This window comes from Plutella xylostella, chromosome 28, assembly GCF_932276165.1.
Source record: "Plutella xylostella chromosome 28, ilPluXylo3.1, whole genome shotgun sequence".
Classification (NCBI taxonomy): Eukaryota; Metazoa; Arthropoda; class Insecta; order Lepidoptera; family Plutellidae; genus Plutella; species Plutella xylostella.
The window spans coordinates 431,290-450,611 of record NC_064008.1 but is presented as its reverse complement, the minus strand read 5'-3'; the positions used below and the strand labels follow the sequence as shown (position 1 = coordinate 450,611).

The 19,322-nt window shown below is 36.1% G+C and overlaps 1 protein-coding gene and 1 long non-coding RNA gene across 3 annotated transcripts in view; one reads left to right on the top strand and one right to left on the bottom strand.

Annotated features, from left to right (window-relative positions):
* LOC105389149 (electron transfer flavoprotein beta subunit lysine methyltransferase) overlaps positions 1–19,322 on the top strand; it is a 49,849-nt gene that overhangs the window by 17,508 nt on the left and 13,019 nt on the right. For both annotated transcript variants that reach the window (XM_011560237.3, XM_011560229.3), the window contains exon 2: positions 13,422–13,610. In XM_011560237.3, the coding sequence (XP_011558539.3) occupies positions 13,426–13,610 (185 nt within the window). In that variant the 5' untranslated portion in view covers positions 13,422–13,425. The remainder of the gene's footprint in view (positions 1–13,421; positions 13,611–19,322) is intronic.
* Positions 7,384–10,102, bottom strand: LOC125490868. The gene is made up of 4 exons (XR_007267934.1): positions 9,627–10,102; positions 9,304–9,502; positions 9,021–9,168; positions 7,384–8,885 (listed from the first exon to the last, which is right to left on the bottom strand). It is a non-coding gene; the product is annotated as an uncharacterized LOC125490868 (long non-coding RNA).

Here is a 19,322-nt window from a genome sequence, read left to right as displayed (position 1 = left end):
TGTCAGCTTCAGCGATTCTTTGCGGGAAATCGGAATTCGGTTTTCGGAAATTCCTTAAAAGTTCCACAAATGTTTAGTCTTGATAATATTTAGAAACACTAAAACCATTACTTCGAAAAATTTGCAGTTTTACTTTAAAATTCGTTTAAATTCGTTAGTGTTACGTTAGTCCCAATCAATATACAAGCTGCCAAATTACCATTGTGTTGGTAATATGAGTTATATCCAAGTGATCGGAACTTTCTTTTTTGGCTAGGACTTGAATCTCTACCCCACACTCTCCATCACACCCTCTGGTACCTCCTTGACTCGAGGTGGTCAATAACTACAAGCCAATTTCCACGATCTGACATACAGAGGTCACCACGTGGCCTTGAGACGGGATGTGTCATAGTAAAACATTCAGGCGTGCGGTAGCAACGACCTTACCATCGAACTGTTTGTGATTTTCAACTAAATTTTTACGCGAATCGTTAGTTTTACCTTATGGGAATACCGGTGTTACACAATCAAGGGAATTTGTTGGATTATTTGTGAAAAGCTTTTAGGATTTTTTAATTAGAATGGCATTCCTGTGACATTAATTGTAGGATAATATTATTTAGAAAACCATAATAAGATCTGCAAACTCATTTTGACTATCATAATCCTAATCCTAATCCTAACTTCCTAACTAATATTATAAATGCGAAGGTAACTGTGTCTGTCTGTCTGTCTGTTACTCTTTCACGCCAAAACTACTGAACGGATTTGAATGAAATTTGGTATACATACGGTCTAGACCCTGGGAAAGAACATAGGCTACTTTTTATCCCGGAATTCCCACGGGAAAACTCTTTAAGGCGAAGCGAAGCGCGCGGGGACAGCTAGTTTATAATAATTGTTTGGTACATTTATTAATTTGGTTTAATTATTTTTATTTAAATAGGGAATATGCAAGTCGTTCAAATAAAGGTCAAATATTATTTATAATAAACTTTGTTATTTCATAACTAGGACTCCATCAATATTTTTGATTATAATTTATTTTTGAGCAAGTAAATGAAGTTGAAAAGTACAAAAAAACTTCGGTAAATTCTAACTTCAGAAAAACGTCACCCATTTTCTTAGGGCGGATGTGACGTCAAAATTCTTTATATATCAATCTCAGAATAATAACTTCTTTGCGTTTACGGCGGAAGTTAAATAAATGTCAAGTGTAAACAAAGAAATGTTAATGTCACCGAGTGTTTATGATGCTCGTTGTGATCAGATACGATGGATCGCATAAAAATTCTTCCAATAGATCCTAGCCTCCTATAACCTCTCCACTTCTTGTTTGATATGCTTGTTTGTTTGCAAAGTTTAGGACTTTATATATTTTTAGTTGGTAGTGTATGGGCTGCCACTAGTTGTTCTATTGTAATGAGGCGTAAACAGCCATTCGCTAGTCAACGAGCCACTCAGATATGCTCCATATTGCAACACAATAAAATTAATTTTTTAATGTAAGTATTATGACATGAACATGACACAAGTTGCTCTTTCTACTTTTAGGTTATAATGGCAGTCGTTAGTATATTTCAAAAGTTGTTATTTTTTCCTAAATTAAGTTATGGAAGAATTCTCGTAATCAGAAGAACTGGACACATTAAATTTATTACGCAGTATGAACGAGTAAACTGTGGCCAGCTGCGGAAAAGGACAGCAAATACTATTGAGGGCGGATTCGGCCAACGACGAGTAACTTTTTACTCCCGAGTAAACTACCAATTACTCGCGAGTAGGCAGATTTTGCATTCTACCAAACCTGAAACCAAGATAACTAGCTTATCCCAAGAATAAAATGTTATTCCGCCAAAATTGACCGTGTAACGAGCTTATCAGAGAGTAATTTTGTAATGGCGGCGGCACATCAGCTGATTAGAAAACCGTCATAATGACATATAAACACATCTGTCAAAACATAAACAAAAGTACGTTAAAAGGCAAATTCTCAGAATAACAACAGCGAATAAAATATTAAAACATAAACAATTTCATACTTTTATAATCCATTCAAACTAAGTTGGCATGTCATTTCTATTGCATGCTTTGAAATGCAGCTATTTTTATTTTAGTTGCATTACAGTTTCGTTCCTCGTTCATTCAATTTAATCATGGTATAACTTGGTAGAATGCAAATGTACTTATCCTAGATATTTACTCGCGTATAATTTTAATTCCGGTATAGTTATTCTCGTGTAACGTGATGTTTGGACGAATTCACCCTGAAAAGTCGAGAGCCGTGTGCCCAAATATTAGGGAATATGCATATATTTTTTATAATCTTATTATATATGATTACACTGATTAGTATTAGTAGTTTTTATTATAAATAAAAGATAATATGTATGTTATACGTTGTTATTTTTGTAGAATTAAATTCGGGGATAATCATGTAGCATGTGAAAGAAAACATCGTGAGGAAACCTCAATATTTAGATTAAGCACATTTAGATATGTGAACCCACCAATCCGCAGTGGACCAGCGTGGTGGGAAATGGTCAAAGCTTAGGAAGGGGGTTTAAACCTTTAAGATATGCACAATGGTTCCATTCAGGCCAGGTGCAGGTTCTTACACCCCCACAGATAATAGAATAGAATGACCCACTAACCCTAGTCTCTCTTACTGAGAACCAAAGTTACAGTAAGTACTTACATACAATACAAATATTACTTTATATTCATATTGCCATAATAGCGTAATATTGGTCACACTTTATTACCATTACAAAACAGCCACTGATCACACTGTATACACTTCCTTTTTCGTTTGTTACCATGACAACATTGGTTTGTTGAAAATACAAAAGTACTCTGTGATTACTTGATTAGGTAAAAAATCTATGCCGACTGACGGGACTCATTATTCTGAGCCGTGAAGTTAAAAGATTATGACGTCACACCATCCCGCCATCCTGACGGGAATTTCAAAGTGGTCGTGATGGTTGTAATTTTTTAACTTTCTTTAAAATACCTTCAATTTCTTATTTTGGCGTTGAATTTTTTTTTACTATAATAAAGTGATGTAAAACTATCCAATAAAAGTATAAAAAAAAAATTGGCATATTCCCTATTGTCGCATGATAGCCTACTTAAGCCTACCACGTATACAGGGTTATTGGTAAGTAGACCGTATCCTTTCAGGAGGTGATAGAGGAAGGCATTTCCAGTCGATTGAACCCTATAATGCATTATCCGAAACTTAACAATTTCTAAGATATTTAATATTTAAGTTTATTTAAATTTTTTGCCAAAATTTTATGTTTAAAACCAAAAATAAAAAAAATAGCCATATTTCAATAATTTTTCTGGTTGTTTTGCATAACTCATACCTTAATAAACTAATTAAAATAATCAAAAGTGCATTATTCGACTTAAATTAGACACAATACCTCAAAATAGTTAACCATTTTAAAAAAATATTCAAAACGCAAAAACAAATAAATTTAATTAAAAAAGAATTTCATATGACATTTTTTTGTGCACTTCACTTTAAAAACATGGTCAACTCATAAGCTTTCAAATAAGATAATTCAATATAAAATCGATTTAGGAATCACCAAGATATGGCCAAAACAACCAGAACAGTCGGACAAAATTCAACAGGAAAACTAACAAAATTAGCCCAATTTAAAGGTAAAAAGTGTGATTGTTTTCAATCCTGTTGACTTTAGTATGGAAACCTATGTTGAGTTTTCTCCACTTTCTCTGGTTGTTTTGGTCATATCTTGGTGATACCTCAATCGATTTGATATTGAATTATCTTATTTGAAAGCTTATGAGTTGACAATGTTTTTATGCTGAAGTGCACAAAAAAATGTCATATGAAATTCTTTTTTAATTTAATTTTTTTGTTTTGCGCTTTGAATATTTAAAAAAAAATGGTTTCTATTTTGAGGTATTGTGTCTAATTTAAGTCGAATAATGTACATTTGATTATTTCAATTAGTTTATTAAGGTATGACTTATGCAAAACAACCAGAAAAATTATTGAAATATGGCTAATTTTTTTTTATTTTCGGTTTTAAACATAAAATTTAGGCAATAAAAAATTAAAAACTTAAATATTAAATATCTTAGAAATGGTTAAGTTTCGGATAATGCATTATACTCGTAGGGTTCAATCGACTGGAAATGCCTTAATCTATCACCCCCTGAAAGGATCCGGTCTACTTACCAATAACCCTGTTTACGTGGTAGGCTTAAGTAGGCTATCATGCTAATTTTTTTTATTTTATTTATTATTTTATTACCGAGGTAGGACCTACTTCATAAATGTCTGGGTAAGATCTATATTCTTATACATAGATACTATTTAATATTGCACCACCATTTCAGGTGAAAAATACTTGATTGTTCTATTGACATAAGTGTCGCACTCTGCACACATGGATGTCTGTGTAAACATCAGATTAATGATAAGATACGGATACAGGGCAGCAGCATTTGCTGAAGATAATGGCATGCTTGCTGGAATAAGTACTAAAAATAGAGTAAACTGATAAAAAATATCGAGGTAATTGAAGATTTAAAACTCAATGCTTTAAATTAATAGTACCTACCGGTTATTTTTTATTCTAATGAATATCAGTCCTTATGATATAATAACAAACAGTTTTTTTTTTTTATCTATTTTTATTTAGGGACTTTGTTTTCTATAGAAAACATGTCAGTCCCATCATACCCTAATACAAGATAACAATCAGCTATTTCTTAACCTTAAACTAAATCTAACAAAGCTAAATAGTAGCTTGCAATTTTCAGAGTGTGGGTTTGCTAGAATATATTGCATGGCTCCTAAATCTAAAACATTAATATTAAGTAACTTAAATAATAAATCTCTGTCGGCCTGGTTCCGGACACACTCCATTACTAGGTGTTGGGCATCTTCAATCACACCACACCGATCACAATTGGGGGATTCTGTCTTCTTCATCAAAAAACCAAATTTATTTAATGGCATGTGTCCGGAACGTAGTCTGTGAGCAACAATAACAAATATGTAGTTAAAAACTAATTAAAGAGATATCACAGATTATCACACGTACATTAGAGAGCTATTTAATATTAAGCATCCAGTCTACACATTCTGATAAAAAGTGAAGCAAATCTTGAATACAACTGTAGGAGCGGAGTGGTTCTTTTATGAAAACATGATGAACATAATAATATAATATCTGCTGAGGTCAGAAGTCGTAATAAACACCCACATATCGTTATAATAACAAAATACTTTTAAAATTCCTTCTAATCAAGGACCATCTACTTTCTTTTTTAAATCAGCTCCAACAAGGATACTCACCGTTATAAACAGGTCACTGATTTGTTCAAGCAAATAAAATCCGTTGGCCGTGAGGTAAATACAATTTAAATATAAAAATAGTATTGCAATTCTAAAACCTGTTCCATAGCCGTGCGTAGCGTAGAGTCCACACGCGTCATAGTAACTTAATCAACCAGTTTATATTGACCTCTGATTCTTTGCATTCCAGACAAAATTGAAGTTTTACAATTTGGTGTTAGAAGATCAGTCTACGCTGGACATTCTTCAATGGACGATTGCGCAAATTCATTCATGAACATGTTTGAATTTCGATTGGCGTCATACATCTTTTCGTATTGATTTTAGTGTCTATTAAAATGTGTTTAATAAAAATTTGAAAAGCAATAAAAGCTATGATGACCGTCTGGAAATTTCGGACTTTAACATAAATAATAAATAGATTTATAAAATTTACAACTAGCGTATTGTTAGTTATGGTGACATAGTTTATTAATTAACTAACTAATTAATTAATGTGTTAATGCTTCTTAAGAATTTCATAACTGCGATTACATAACTTTATATTCTGAGTTCAAAGTCTGTTAACATAATATATAATGCAATAGTGGAAAAATCAATGTAATTTTTATTTTCCATGTCACCCGACCTACTATACAAAGTTGTATCCTATTCGTTGGACAAACTACTTATGAAATCTATGTCAAAACCTCCAAGGCCTTACTGTGTTTCTGGTCAAGTTTATAGTTGCATAAGCATGATTTTTTGGATCTGCCTTGAACAGGTCCAAAGTCTAAAGTCTATACTTTCTCCATCTTCAAAGTCAGTAGCAAGCAGTTCCATAGTCCATTCAAAATAAAATTGTTTAAAAACTAACTCTATTAGGTCAAGGCAGTCATGTTTTGCGTTAAATACGTACAGCATGGTATATGTAACATATTTTAAAGTGATTCATCAGTTTATCAATCTGCTTTAATCCAGTGATAATGAAGAAAGTGTGTCGATTGATAAACGGTGGGGTCTAGTGATGTAACTTTGTGACATTGTGGACTAAAACTAGGTACCTGTTCAGAATCCGGAACGCACAAGCATTAAAATTCTTGTTTTAAAATCTCGGATCCCGTTTATCCGTCCACCTATTCAAGAGTCTCGTTTAATTTCATTTATACTAGGTAAGTAGTGAATAAAAATGAGATGAGGGAAAGGTTTCGATTGCTGGCGGAAAATCTATTACAATGCTGTTCCCGCGAGCTTCGCTTCGCCTTAGATAGTTTTCCCGTGGGAATTCCGTGATAAAAAGACTTTCTTTCCCAGGGTCTATACCATATGTATACCAAATTTCATTCAAATCCGTTTAGTAGTTTTGGCGTGAAAGAGTAACAGACAGAAAGACAGGCAGACACAGTTACTTTCGCATTTATAATATTAGTTAGGATTTACAATACAAAGTCCGAAACCCATCAGCTGTTGTTGTGCATCTGTGCAGACCTCAGATAGCGCTATCTGGTGCTGGTTGGTGCCTATTGCCGACATCACCGGTGATCGCCGCCTGTGCTGCGACGCTAGTGGTGTCGGGTTACTGACGACTGCGGCTGAATGATCGGCTTATTGCGACTCTAACTTGATTCAACATACATATTATTATTATAGTTACTTATAGCACTTCCAAGCGGTAGAGTTATGTAAATTATCTAATTCTCGATTCTAGTGTACTTTTTGTGAGAATAACACCAAAAGTCTGCGTGTAACGTGAAAAATATTCAGCTAAATTGTAAGGATTGCCAAGAATTTAATGGCATTAGTCGATTTACCTACTGACTTTCTAATTATACTCGTGATAGCAATTACTATTATTCGGCGACAACTATTAAAATATATGTGTGTTTCGAAAGAACACATAATATAGTACCATAAAAGATTAAAATACAAACAGCTAATCAAACATTAATGTACAAAATCGATTACTCGACGTCCATCCATAACGATAGCGCTATCATCATCTAGCTTATCACAGTTTTGATGTGAACGCGCGACGCAAAAAATGGGAGGAATTTATCGGCGAAATTTGGGTCCTGGAGGGCTACTCTCTAACACGTTCCGTCGTTAAATACGAAAATCGAAAACCGTACGTTAATGACGGCATATCGGTACTCTGTACCAACTTCGGCCGCGCTACGTTCTTCGAAAATCATAGACAAATCATAGAGGTACTACGTGAATGAACGAAATTGTGTAATGAATGAATGTATTGGTTGGGCTTTCAAGTGGCTTATCGGTAAATTACCGGTTTTATTAAAACATTGCATATTATCATTTTTACGTAAAATTAAAATGCGCTGTTTGTTTTTATGTACATTAAACTGATTTATTTAAATGATTTTTCACGCAGAGACGTTTAAATTACAAATTTTTGATAAAATCAAAATATTTTTACTCTACTTTTTTCACTATGGTAGTCTGTGATTTTCTGTCAAAGAGGCTCATAAAAAAATCAAACACAAAATAAAGTTAAGTTGAAGTTGAACGCGCCAAAGTTAATTTCTTTCTACCATGGCTGGGTCTGGGAACTGCAGCACGGAGCAGATTCAAGAGCTCTTTTCCCTCGTGAGCTGCTGTCGTCGGCAACCAGTCGATGCGGCGGCTCACTGAGACGTTGAACACCAACCAGACGCCGCCTGACTGAACAGGCGGCCCCACGGACCCAGGAGCTAGTAGGCCCTGGAGCAGAAGCCCGGGTAAAGAGGGACTCCTCAAGACCCGAAGCCTGCGCCCTAACGGGCGCAGAAGAGATCCAACGACTCAAGAGCTCTTGGAGTTCTTATTTGAGCACCAAGACCTCGCGCGCGGTCGTATGAGGAGCGTAGATGGGAGAGTGCGAAGCAATCGCCTGTGGCAGGAAATCGCCCAAAAGCTGAATGCTTTGGGGGGCTGCGCGAAAACAGTGCATTTTATCAGTGTTTAAGCAATAAGTAGCAATATTTGACTGAAACCAAAAAATAAAAATCTCTCATTTAGAAAAATTGTTTTATTCTTTATAAATAAGTGTGTTAGCATGAATAGATGTATCCACACAAAGTAAGTATCTTAGGATCGGTAAAACCATATTTTTATGGATATAATAGAAACACATTCATACCAGAAACAATGAAAATTAAAAAAATATAGGTAGGTAAAGATAAAATACTCTTTATTGCACACAAACAGAAACAGTTTCACAAACATAGAAAAGAAATAGTACAATCAGTGGCCGTATTACTAAAAGTAATCTCTTCTACAACCTCACAATAAGGATTGTTTTGTCTTATATAAGTATATCCATACAAAGCCGGGGGCATATTATGCCTCTAATAAATGTATTAGTACTCTGCGTACTCTTCTTCCTTCCTCCAATGCCCGTCCTTGTGGAATTGCAGCTTGCTGGGGAATGGGCAGGGCGTTCTCAGCTGCGAGGTCCTCCTCTGTTAATTCAGGATGGTCGAGCCGAGCATGTATGCACATGTTGTGCAATACACTGCATGCAATTGCAATTTTGCCAGCGGTCTCAGGAGTGTAATTTAATTCTCTGGCGGCTAATAAGCATCTGAAAAAAAACTTAATTTAAACTCTTTTAATTGGTAAGTATTATAATAATGAGACATGTTGTGTAGGTAAGTTTAATGTTTTAATTGATTTATGAATAAATGCAATTGGATTAAGTATGCTTAATAGGTACTACCTCCATCTCCCTTTTAGTATTCCAAATGTGCGCTCTACAGTGGAACGGGCACGTTTCTGAATTATATTGTAGCGCCCTTCAGGTGAGTCGTCTACTGCATGGTCCACTGGAGTCATCATGAATGACCGGAGAGGATACCCTGAGTCACCTGTAGAACATGTTATGAAATGATTAATACATTATTATTTTGGGTTACCAACATACATAATACATCCATCACCTCGCTTTGGGCTTTGAGATAGTTTAGGTTGAGAATGGATAAATTTATATTTGGAACATTTACCCAGTAGGTATGTAGTCTATCCCTGTATTGAGAGTTCTTCCATGTGAGCTTTTATCTCATGTTGGGCCCATATGCCCAATGTATGATGATGTGTATGATGCATCAATACTCAATATAAGGCAATCAGAGTCACATCGCTGTTGAGGCCTACGGCACCTTGGTAACTACCCCTTGCATAGAAGTTTAATACTACCAAAATCTGAAATAAATCCGGAAATTATGTTAGTCAGTTATGTTTTATCATTTTCTGATATTTACGTTATTTATCGTCTGATTTTTATGGTTAAAGGTAATATGAAAATAAGATACTTGTTGAGTTTTACCTTCATTATGGGATCAATACCCCGGTGTCGTATCCTTGGAGGAAGAAACGGGACAATCTCTTCACACAGCGTTTGGAACTCAGCCGGTAGTTATTTACGAATTCAGAGTCGGGAATTGTGTGCAAGCGGAAGTTTCTTCTTAGGGCCTCTCGCCTTTTCCTTCTCTCGTCCCGAAGAATTTCTTGCATCAGCAAATACCTAGCCATTCTTTATGTTATTTTCAGCAATTACAGCAAAACGAATATCTCAACGTTACCTCTTGTGTAGACGTGAAATTTGAAGTAAAACTGACAGTAAATGAGCTGTCAAACTCAATATTACGTGTTTGACATTGCAGTTCAGAGTACCATTTTGTATAGAAAATCGAAACTTCGTTGTTTCGTTCGTTCGTGCGTAAAACTCTCCCTACAGAGTGCGAAAATGGCCCGAACGTTGAACGTTATTTCGATTTTCGCGTTACCGAGTAGGCCCCCTGTTCCCAACCAGGCTTGGGTTTTTACTCCGCGGTGAGTTGGCCATTATCTACTGAGGTACTGAGTCTGCTGACGTCACAGACGGGATGTCAGGCCTCAAGGCTCCAGCCGTGACTGTGTCTGAGCGGTCTTTCAGGTTTATGAAGAGACAGTACCGACAGACATTAAATAGCTTTGTGTTGGAAGGAAAAATGAGAGATTGGAATACCTTTGGAGATCCGTGTAGGTTTTGTATTTAACTGCTAGAGGAGGGAGAAGTATTTTAAGTTAAACGTCTTTATCTGTCTGTCTATCTAACTGCGCTACAGTATAATGTAGCTCTCGAATTAATGAACAGATTTTAATTTTTATTAATAATTAATAAGTTTTTTGTGGCAATAATTTATGGTCATCCAGTTGAGCAACTTGTAGACCCCCACCACGGAGAAAGTTGGACACGTGCATCTGCGTGTGTGTCTGTGGCCACGTAGCTCCGATGTCGATGGTAGAATATCCGAGTGGCCTTTTTTATATTTAAAATCGAGGCACGTCCCCTTTGATCCGATGGTCATACTGTAGCTGATACCGTACCACCACCGACACTTTAGCAATATTAACAATCTTAAGATGTCACGTCGCTCGCTTGTCAAACATCTGCCTAATCCATACAAATAACGTCATATTTGACAATTGAACGACGCTGCTTAAGGATTGTTCATTGTTAAGGTTCGGTGGTGGTAACCCCACTGGCAGTGGCTGGATGAAGAAGGCCGAGGACAGAGTCTTGTGACTCTCCTTCAGTGCCCATGTCTTGCTGTGAACGATTACGGGCTGATGACGATAAACATTTCAGCTTTGCCCTTTTAGAGTAGGTCTCATAAGACCAACGTCACATCGTTGAAGAGTTATTTACTTCGGCAAATCAATTAATTTTGTTTCAGTTATTTTGTCACGTTACATAAGTGTCTGCGAGTGTAGGAAGTGTTCTCGACAGTTCACTGTGCAGTGAGATTGTTATTTGTTTTATTTATTGATTGAGGCCGCGACTGACGTCGGCAGGACATCGTTATGGTTTCACTTCATTAGCTCTCAATTTTGTATAACGTGAAAGAACTTTGTTGCTATGATGAATTGATTTATTAAGAATAGCTACTGTGTTTTCATAAAAAAAAACTGCTAAGTACCTAAATACATTTTTTTGGTATAAGTACATTACTTTAAAACATTTTGGTAAGTACCTACAATAAAAACAATATTGTTTGGGGATTTTTCATGTTCTAAGGAAATTAATGTTCATATTGAACATAAAAATTGAATTGAACCTTCGGGGTAATTTAACCGCAATAAACAAATTAGAAACTTTTACCTTGTCATTACCACTAATCAACAAAATATTACTTGACCTATTTTGACAACGCAAGTAAACACTGAAAGAGAATCGCAATAGAAATAGATAAGGAACGAACTATTCCCCATTACATTGGCTATCAATCACAACATGTTTGTGGGTTGCGCGCGCGCACGCCGGTTGTCCGTGCTTGACCTCATGACATCAAGTGCGTTTTTACGTTCATTTGTTTATTTGTTAAATTATGGGTAATTTTTAGGGTTTGTTGCAGTTGTCATTGATGCTTCCAAGGAATTAGTAAAAAATACGCATTAAATTCTTTGGGATCTTAAAATACCAGAAGGGCTAGCACGCGGCGCATTTAAGACGTGACAAAAGTTTTGCATCGCACTCACTCACATCGCGCAGCCTTCAAGAGCGAGCGCGACGGAGAACTTTTGTCACAGGGCCAGGAGAGTTTGTAAGTCATGCATGTATGTACTTATGTACAACTAGTTAATTATTTACTATAAAATCATACGTAGACAAATTTCCGTAAAGTAACGTCGCTTTGTCGAAGCCTTCGTTGAATTCAGAAATTCGTCGCATGAATTTCACATTTGCAAGGACATGGCCTTATGTTATCTGCGCATCGTATTATTCTTATGCGCAATTTCTGATCTACCATACTTACATAGATTATGTGCAATATCTTTGTAACATCCGCACAGTCTACATCATTATATTTACACAAAACATGCCACAAAAATATGATCTGTATAAAACAAAATATTTTCCTGAAACCTAATTGAAATTAGTAAAGCTTGGCTCTTCTATTGTATTGATTCTTTTTTCATATGCAAACTTTGTCGAAATGATTTGTCCTCATTCAATAAAGTACATAAAGAATATAAAGAACCAACGCAATCGGTCTTTCCATGAACCTTTGCGGTAGTCAATGACCTCAAAACATAAACAAACACACAGGCAGTTTAGGTCTTGGGGATCTGCACATGGAACCTATTCGAGTGAGCCAGGTGCAGGTACTCACACCCCCACTAATAACAGAAAAGTCCATTACAGGACAGAGCCTTCTCGAACTGGGTTACTGCCTTGGCAGATGGGTTGGTGATATCACACACCACCTACATTTAAGACCCAAGACCAACCTACTCCGGCCGAAGATCGATCCCTGGGCACTGCGTTCAGAATCAGTCAATAACCTCGCTATACCATCATTAGTAGTTTCTTGGAGGCGCGGCGAAGGCGTGTGATGACGTTGACTGGTGATAATAATGTGTAAGTCACGTGAAATGTACCCACCCACTCTATGACAACAAGATACTGAGATCTTTTTACTGCTCAACGTCATTCATTATCAAAAATCCAAGATTTCCAAGAATAGAATCTGTATCTCTTGGTCAAGTACTTTTCCAGTGTGATTTTCCATGATGAAAGTTAATTTGTGAATGTTTAAATGTTTCTGGTGGTGAAAACCTATCTTTCTACTCATAAGGGCAGTTTAGCATGGGAAATCCCTTTCCAGATACGCATAAAGGGACTTTCCACGGCTAGCAGGATCCTGTTAGGCATGGACGATAAGTTATCGAACTTGTCCCGTGACCCTATGTAGAGTCCCGCAAACCCTTTTGGTTAAACGTTAGTAGCTTTTGTTGTCCCCTTCTTCTTATTTATAGTGTCATTAACAAACACAATAAGAGCTTCACCAGAATCACCAGTATTTGTCACCGTGATGATAGGATGTCAGTCACATTAATTGTCACTGACTTCTGACTGCCCAGCGGTGCTGGATATACAGGTTGTTGCAAAAGTATACCCTACTAAGCCGGAAGGGGGTGACTCAGGGGGTAATTCTGAACAACTATCCCCTGAGTCACCCCCTTTCGGCTTAGTATACCCTTTTTGCAACACCCACCTCTCAGGATGGATATACATAGAGGCTCCTTCCGTGCACCAACAAGCTACAAGACTCTAACTCCATCTCCCTTGTTCCAGCACCATGCTCAAAGACATCACCTCGCTGATCCTGCGTCACACTCTGGTCTCTCGCTCGCACCTCACGCCGGAGCTGTCTCTCCGTCTCATCACGCGCGGGTGTGAGGCGTGGGGTGCGCGTGCGGAGGATGTGCCATTTGTGGACCCCTACTGGGGGTTCTACTGGCCGGGGGGGCAGGCTGTGGCTAGGTATGTGGCTTGAGAATATACAGGGTACAGCTACCATACCACCACCGATGTATTAGCTTCATGGCATCGCTTATCTGTCAGATCCATACGGTTACATCAAATTTGTCATACAGGTGGGTCGGTGTTGGTGATGGAAATTATCACTAAGGTAATGGTAGTATGTGTTATCAAAATCTGTAATTATGGAAAACCCTGATCCCCAAATTCATAGAAACTACAGAGAGAACCTAAAATTGATGTAGTTATAACTTTTGTAAACCTACATGTAAGTAACTGTGATGTGAGTTAACTATGTATGTATGAGCATTTATCATCACATCACAATCAATCACGTCCCCGCTGCTGGGGCTCGGTTTCCCTTAAGAGTTTTAGGCCTAGTGCGGGTTGGTGGACCCTAACACAAGCAAGCTTGTGCTGAGAGAGTTGTCGTAAGTTCGTAAAATTATACGTATATTGGGGTTAAATTATTAAAAGAGGTACATATGTTTGTGCCTATGTACGATGATATACTCTATTCAGGTTTTTTAAAGTATTCATGGGAGCGACACAGGTGTTTCAGATTTTATATTAAAAACTAGATATCCACCTGAGTGGCACTCAAAACATTTTTAATATTTTTTAGACTGCGTAATGAAAAATATTTTCCATTACAAAGTTTATTTTTGGAAAGTGTAAAAGATAATACAGATAGTGATAGGTAGATAGTGAACTACGTCGATTTAATATCTGTTTGCATTTCATTTCATTATCATAGTTTTGTGTACTGATGTTGGCCCCAATATTAAGTAATTTAAGGGATATTGCTTTTGTATGATGAAACATGTGGCTGTCCAGTGATCATGTCAGCATAATTTATCAGGTTAATGCCGACTGGCAAAAATGAACATTAACCGGTAGAATCCGGTTAAATCAGACACAATAAAAATACATTGTGTCTAGCGCAATATCGCGCTTTCGGGTGCTCACAGGTTAATCTATAGGTGCCTTGGTTTGACAGTATACTGACAGAAAGAAACGCATAAAGATTTAATGCCGAAATTAGATTAAAGTTCCTTTATGTAACTCAGTGTAAGTTTACTAACTGAAGGCAGTTTCAGTTTCAGGAGTTCCAGTTGGTAGCTAAAGGCAATACCCCGGTGTGAATCAGGCTACGGTTACTCATTGCTGCATAATACTGGTGTAGTTTAGTTAGTGATATTATCCGACTGTAGTAGTATATTTGTTCAGGTTTACGGTCTTTATTGTAGATTAGTGTCGGTAGCTGAGTAACTAAGACACACATTATAGCATAAGTATTGTAAAGGAGGAAAGAAAAACTTAATTTACAATAGACAGCAATATCTTAATTTAACATAATCTAGAGATTGTAATACATATTTATAACTAGCTGTTCCCGCGCGCTTCGCTGGGAATTCCGGGATAAAAAGTAGCCTATGTTCTTTCTCAGGGTCTAGACCATATGTATACCAAAATTCATTCAAATCCGTTCAGTAGTTTTGGCGTGAAAGAGTAACAGACAGACAGACAGACACAGTTACTTTCGCATTTATAATATAAGTTAGGATATATTGAACAGAGATTTAAAAACCATAATCTTATTAAATACACACAGTGATATGGTTCATAGGACGTGTATTTAACGACTTTATCCGTCGATAAAGATGCTGTGCCGCCGTTGCAGGAAACAAACCTTCAGCAGTCACTGGGCAGTTCTTCTTTTTAACCTACATAACTTAGTCTCCATCAGTTGTGAAGAAAAAATCATGAGTTTTACAAATATTTATTTATTTATTTATATTTCAGCATGCATTGTACTAAAAACACAACGGCTGTGCACGTTTACAAAAATATAAATTTATATTTTTGTATTTAAAATTACGTTACAGAGTGGTAAATCCGCGTGACAGAGGAGTATTTCATACGAATCTTGGCTGTCTCTCGCCACTTCATCCTGCGCACATTCGATAATGTTACAAAAAATATATATGACAACATAAAATATAAAAATTTATTTAAACTCCAGAAGATATTACCTATTTAGTAAAACAAAATATATATTTTTAAATGATTTCTGAAATATTTAAAAAAATTGTTGAAAATTTGTCTCTTACTACCTAATGTTTTAGTAGTAACATTCTGTCACGTAGGTTGCCATTTAAAATATTTGTTTGAGCCACTCGTCCTTATTGCCATCGATCTGAGTCTAAGGTCTCCTTTTTCCCTTGGTAAGATTTCCCCTTTGAGATCCAGACACCGCGTATCGGCCACCCGCAAAGTGTGACAGGAGGTGCGTGTGTTTATTCGGCGACAGCTTCGTCACGTAGGTAATTGTTAAAATAAAATACAATGAAATTATTATTTTGTTATTTACTCATTGGTAATAACAATTACTTTGAAATCAACATGTGAATATTACACTTTATGTTACTGTTTAAATGCTAATCGACTTTGCAACACATTTTACCCCTCTGTCACACGACAAATCTGTCACATTCTTACCAAACACTCCAACCTGAAAATATTCATCAAAGAAAAATTGAAGAGAAACTACACGTTTTGGTTAAAGTACGAAGCGAAAGGAACGTCCAATACACTTGCGCTTCATTAATAAAAAGTTTCGTTAGTGAAAAAGCTAATATCGTGCTATTGTTCTCAAGAACAGACGATGAATGTGGTAGACTGTTTAATATGGTGGAGAATGTTTTATCGGATGTTTGATGATAACATTAAAGTCCTTCCAGCTTCTAAGGTAATTAAAAAAGGAAAGAGTATTTTTTTCAAGTTCTAAGAGCCACTGCTGTATTTTCGAAATATGGCTGATTAAAACTTTAACAAATTACGTAATTTTTATTATGTTACTTAAATTTTAGGTTGCCGAAAATATGAATTGTGCAGATAAACATTATTTTATGTAGTTGGAACAAATTTGTCCTTTAAGTTCCTGAAATACGGATATTTCACTCTCCAGAGGTTCTCAAGTGTGATTTCATTAGTTATACTAATAATAAAGATATCTCCAGTAAATTTTTTGACTAACTTGAAACCATAATGATTTATATGTAAGTTACTAAATTATTATTTTTAAATAAAACTGTTTCATTCCAAAACGCTGCCGCATATTTAATAGAATAACAACTATGTCACATCGTTTACCACTCTGTAACGATTGGTGTCTCCTGGTAGTCAACTTATTTTTGGTCGTTTATATGTTATGTTATAAATAGTGCAACTTTGGAAAAATCATATTAAATTTAGTCATTGATGTTAACGTCTATGCTGTTAATTTTTTACTGTAATTAGTAGCGAAAAAATATTTATAGCAAAAACAAGCTTCATTTTAGCTGAAATTGTGACAGAGTGGTAATAACTACTTAATAAATATTTTGTTATTACTAAAAATCCATTCTTTCATATGTTTTCTAAAATGGTATTTTGTTTATTAACGTATCAAAAAAGTTTCATTTTAATCGACGAAGACTATTTTGTTAAAATAAAATAAAAGATTCTGTGACGAAGGTGTAATTTTCTTTGCCTTATCCACGTATTATGTTCTGAAAATCTTGAAAAAATACTTAAACTTCGCGGCCAACCACCTTTTTCGATAGAATAGAAATGTAGCTATCATAAAAATTATAAGAGTTCACCAAAAAGCTAAAGTTATTTTTTTCAAATTCGGGATAATTTTTTATCCATTATGTAGGTTAAAAAGAAGAACTGCCCCACTATGTTTCTCCCGATCATTACAATCATCAAGTCAATTATACCTAGAAGATAAGATAAGATATACACAAATGTTACAGTCAATTCGTTTTAAGTGCCTAATCCTCTCGTATCCGTATATTACTTTCATTTGGTATTCCCTCGATATCAATACCACATTGCATTGCCTCAACAGCATAACTAGTCTATATCCTTGCAACTCTTGCAAGCCGGTTTAGATCCGTAACGCGCATGAAAGGAAGACGGGGCCCGGGGTAACCCCGTCTTGATACTATCACTACTGTTACTTAATATTTCACAGAGGTACATTACCTAACATCTTAATTATAGTTATGACTAATGTTAAGAAGCGTCCAATAGGCCTTTATAGATGATACCTGAAAATATTTTGGTCCACCAACACGCCAGCGTGGTGGACTAGGCCTAGAACCCTTCCTTCATTGGAAGGAGACCCGAGCCCCAGCAGTGAGGACGTGATGGGTTGTGATGATGAACTTAAAATACTCCTTGTTACCGCATCCTAATCACTGTTTCAATCTTACATAGAAATACATAACGCTAAACCACGAAAGATGAACTGTAAACTGTGTAAACTGACTATAAAGTGACTCATTCTCTGGGATATCGGTTATCAAGACGATACAAGACTATAGTATAATATGTACCTACTATGAGGTGAGTCATACTAGCACACTTCCTGAGGGAACCTCGGAATGAGTCATATTCATCGTATATGTTTGTCTTTTTCATGCATCTGAAATTCAGACGTATTGCCGTCTCATGTTTTAGTTGAAGAAGACGTCTCTATGACTTCCTATTTCAATCTTTTTTTATTTATTTATTTTATTTAACTCTTTATTGCACAAATATTACAAATAAAAGTACAAAGGGTGGACTTAATGCTAAGAGCATTTTCTTCTTTATTTCACTTGGTTGGTAACAAGTTAATTTACATACTTAGCTCTCTTCGAGTTTGCTACTTTGTATTTTTCAATGTTACTTTTTAGGTGTAAGTTAAGTACCCCTTATCTATGTAAAATTCCCTAAAAATGGAAAATTTTACATCTGCCATTATCTGTATCTTAAGTAATATACATATTGAAGCACAAAGTGGGTTTATTTACGTTGGGTTTTTCATTTTCCCAGCTGTGATACGGGTAGCCGCAAGACAAAATTTTCCCACGATTATAATGATATTGCATTGTCTGAGATGCCTAGACTAGACTACCCAGTAAGTACTTAGGTAATACCGTTAGACATCCTGAACCTAGGTCAATTTGTTGTGGTAAAGGCCATCCATGTAAGTAGATTATAATAGAACCCAATCAAAAGGTTCCAATCAGCGTTGATAAGAAGAACTTAACTTATCAACGCTGAAATGCACCTATAATATTACATATTTCAAATCATCTTTGTTCTCAGAGTTTTTTTTCCATTTCATTTATTTAACTATTGTTCGATTGTCAGTTGGACAAGGTACATACAAACGTGTAGGACGTCTGTGGTACAGTCAGATACCTACTTAGCTATACTTAAAGCTAATTCTAAAAAAGTATTCGATTCCAGGCTACTGTAGCAAAACCTAACTACTGCGACGAGAAAATTTAGTCTTTCAGGTACTTACTTACAGGTTATACCATGTAGTAGGTATATGCTAGTTACCTAGTTTCGTTAGCACTGTTACTTTATGTGTTACTCATTCTCAGTAGATGTAGTTCGAGGCCGGCAGAGGGCGCCGGGGTCGCGGGGGGGCGGGGGTGAAGGCCACAGTCGTACATTGACCGACACGTGGTAGCAGGTCAAGTACCATACCTGCCCCCGTATTATGTAACTCCGAGTGGGGTTGGTTGGTATAAAATGGCTGACAACTTAGAGCATTATTAATTAATAACTTTTTACTGACTTATCTGATTTCACAAACGTTTATGTTGAATGTAAGGATATATTGGTAGGCTTCTTGCATAATTCTTTCACTAAGATTTTTGGTGTTTT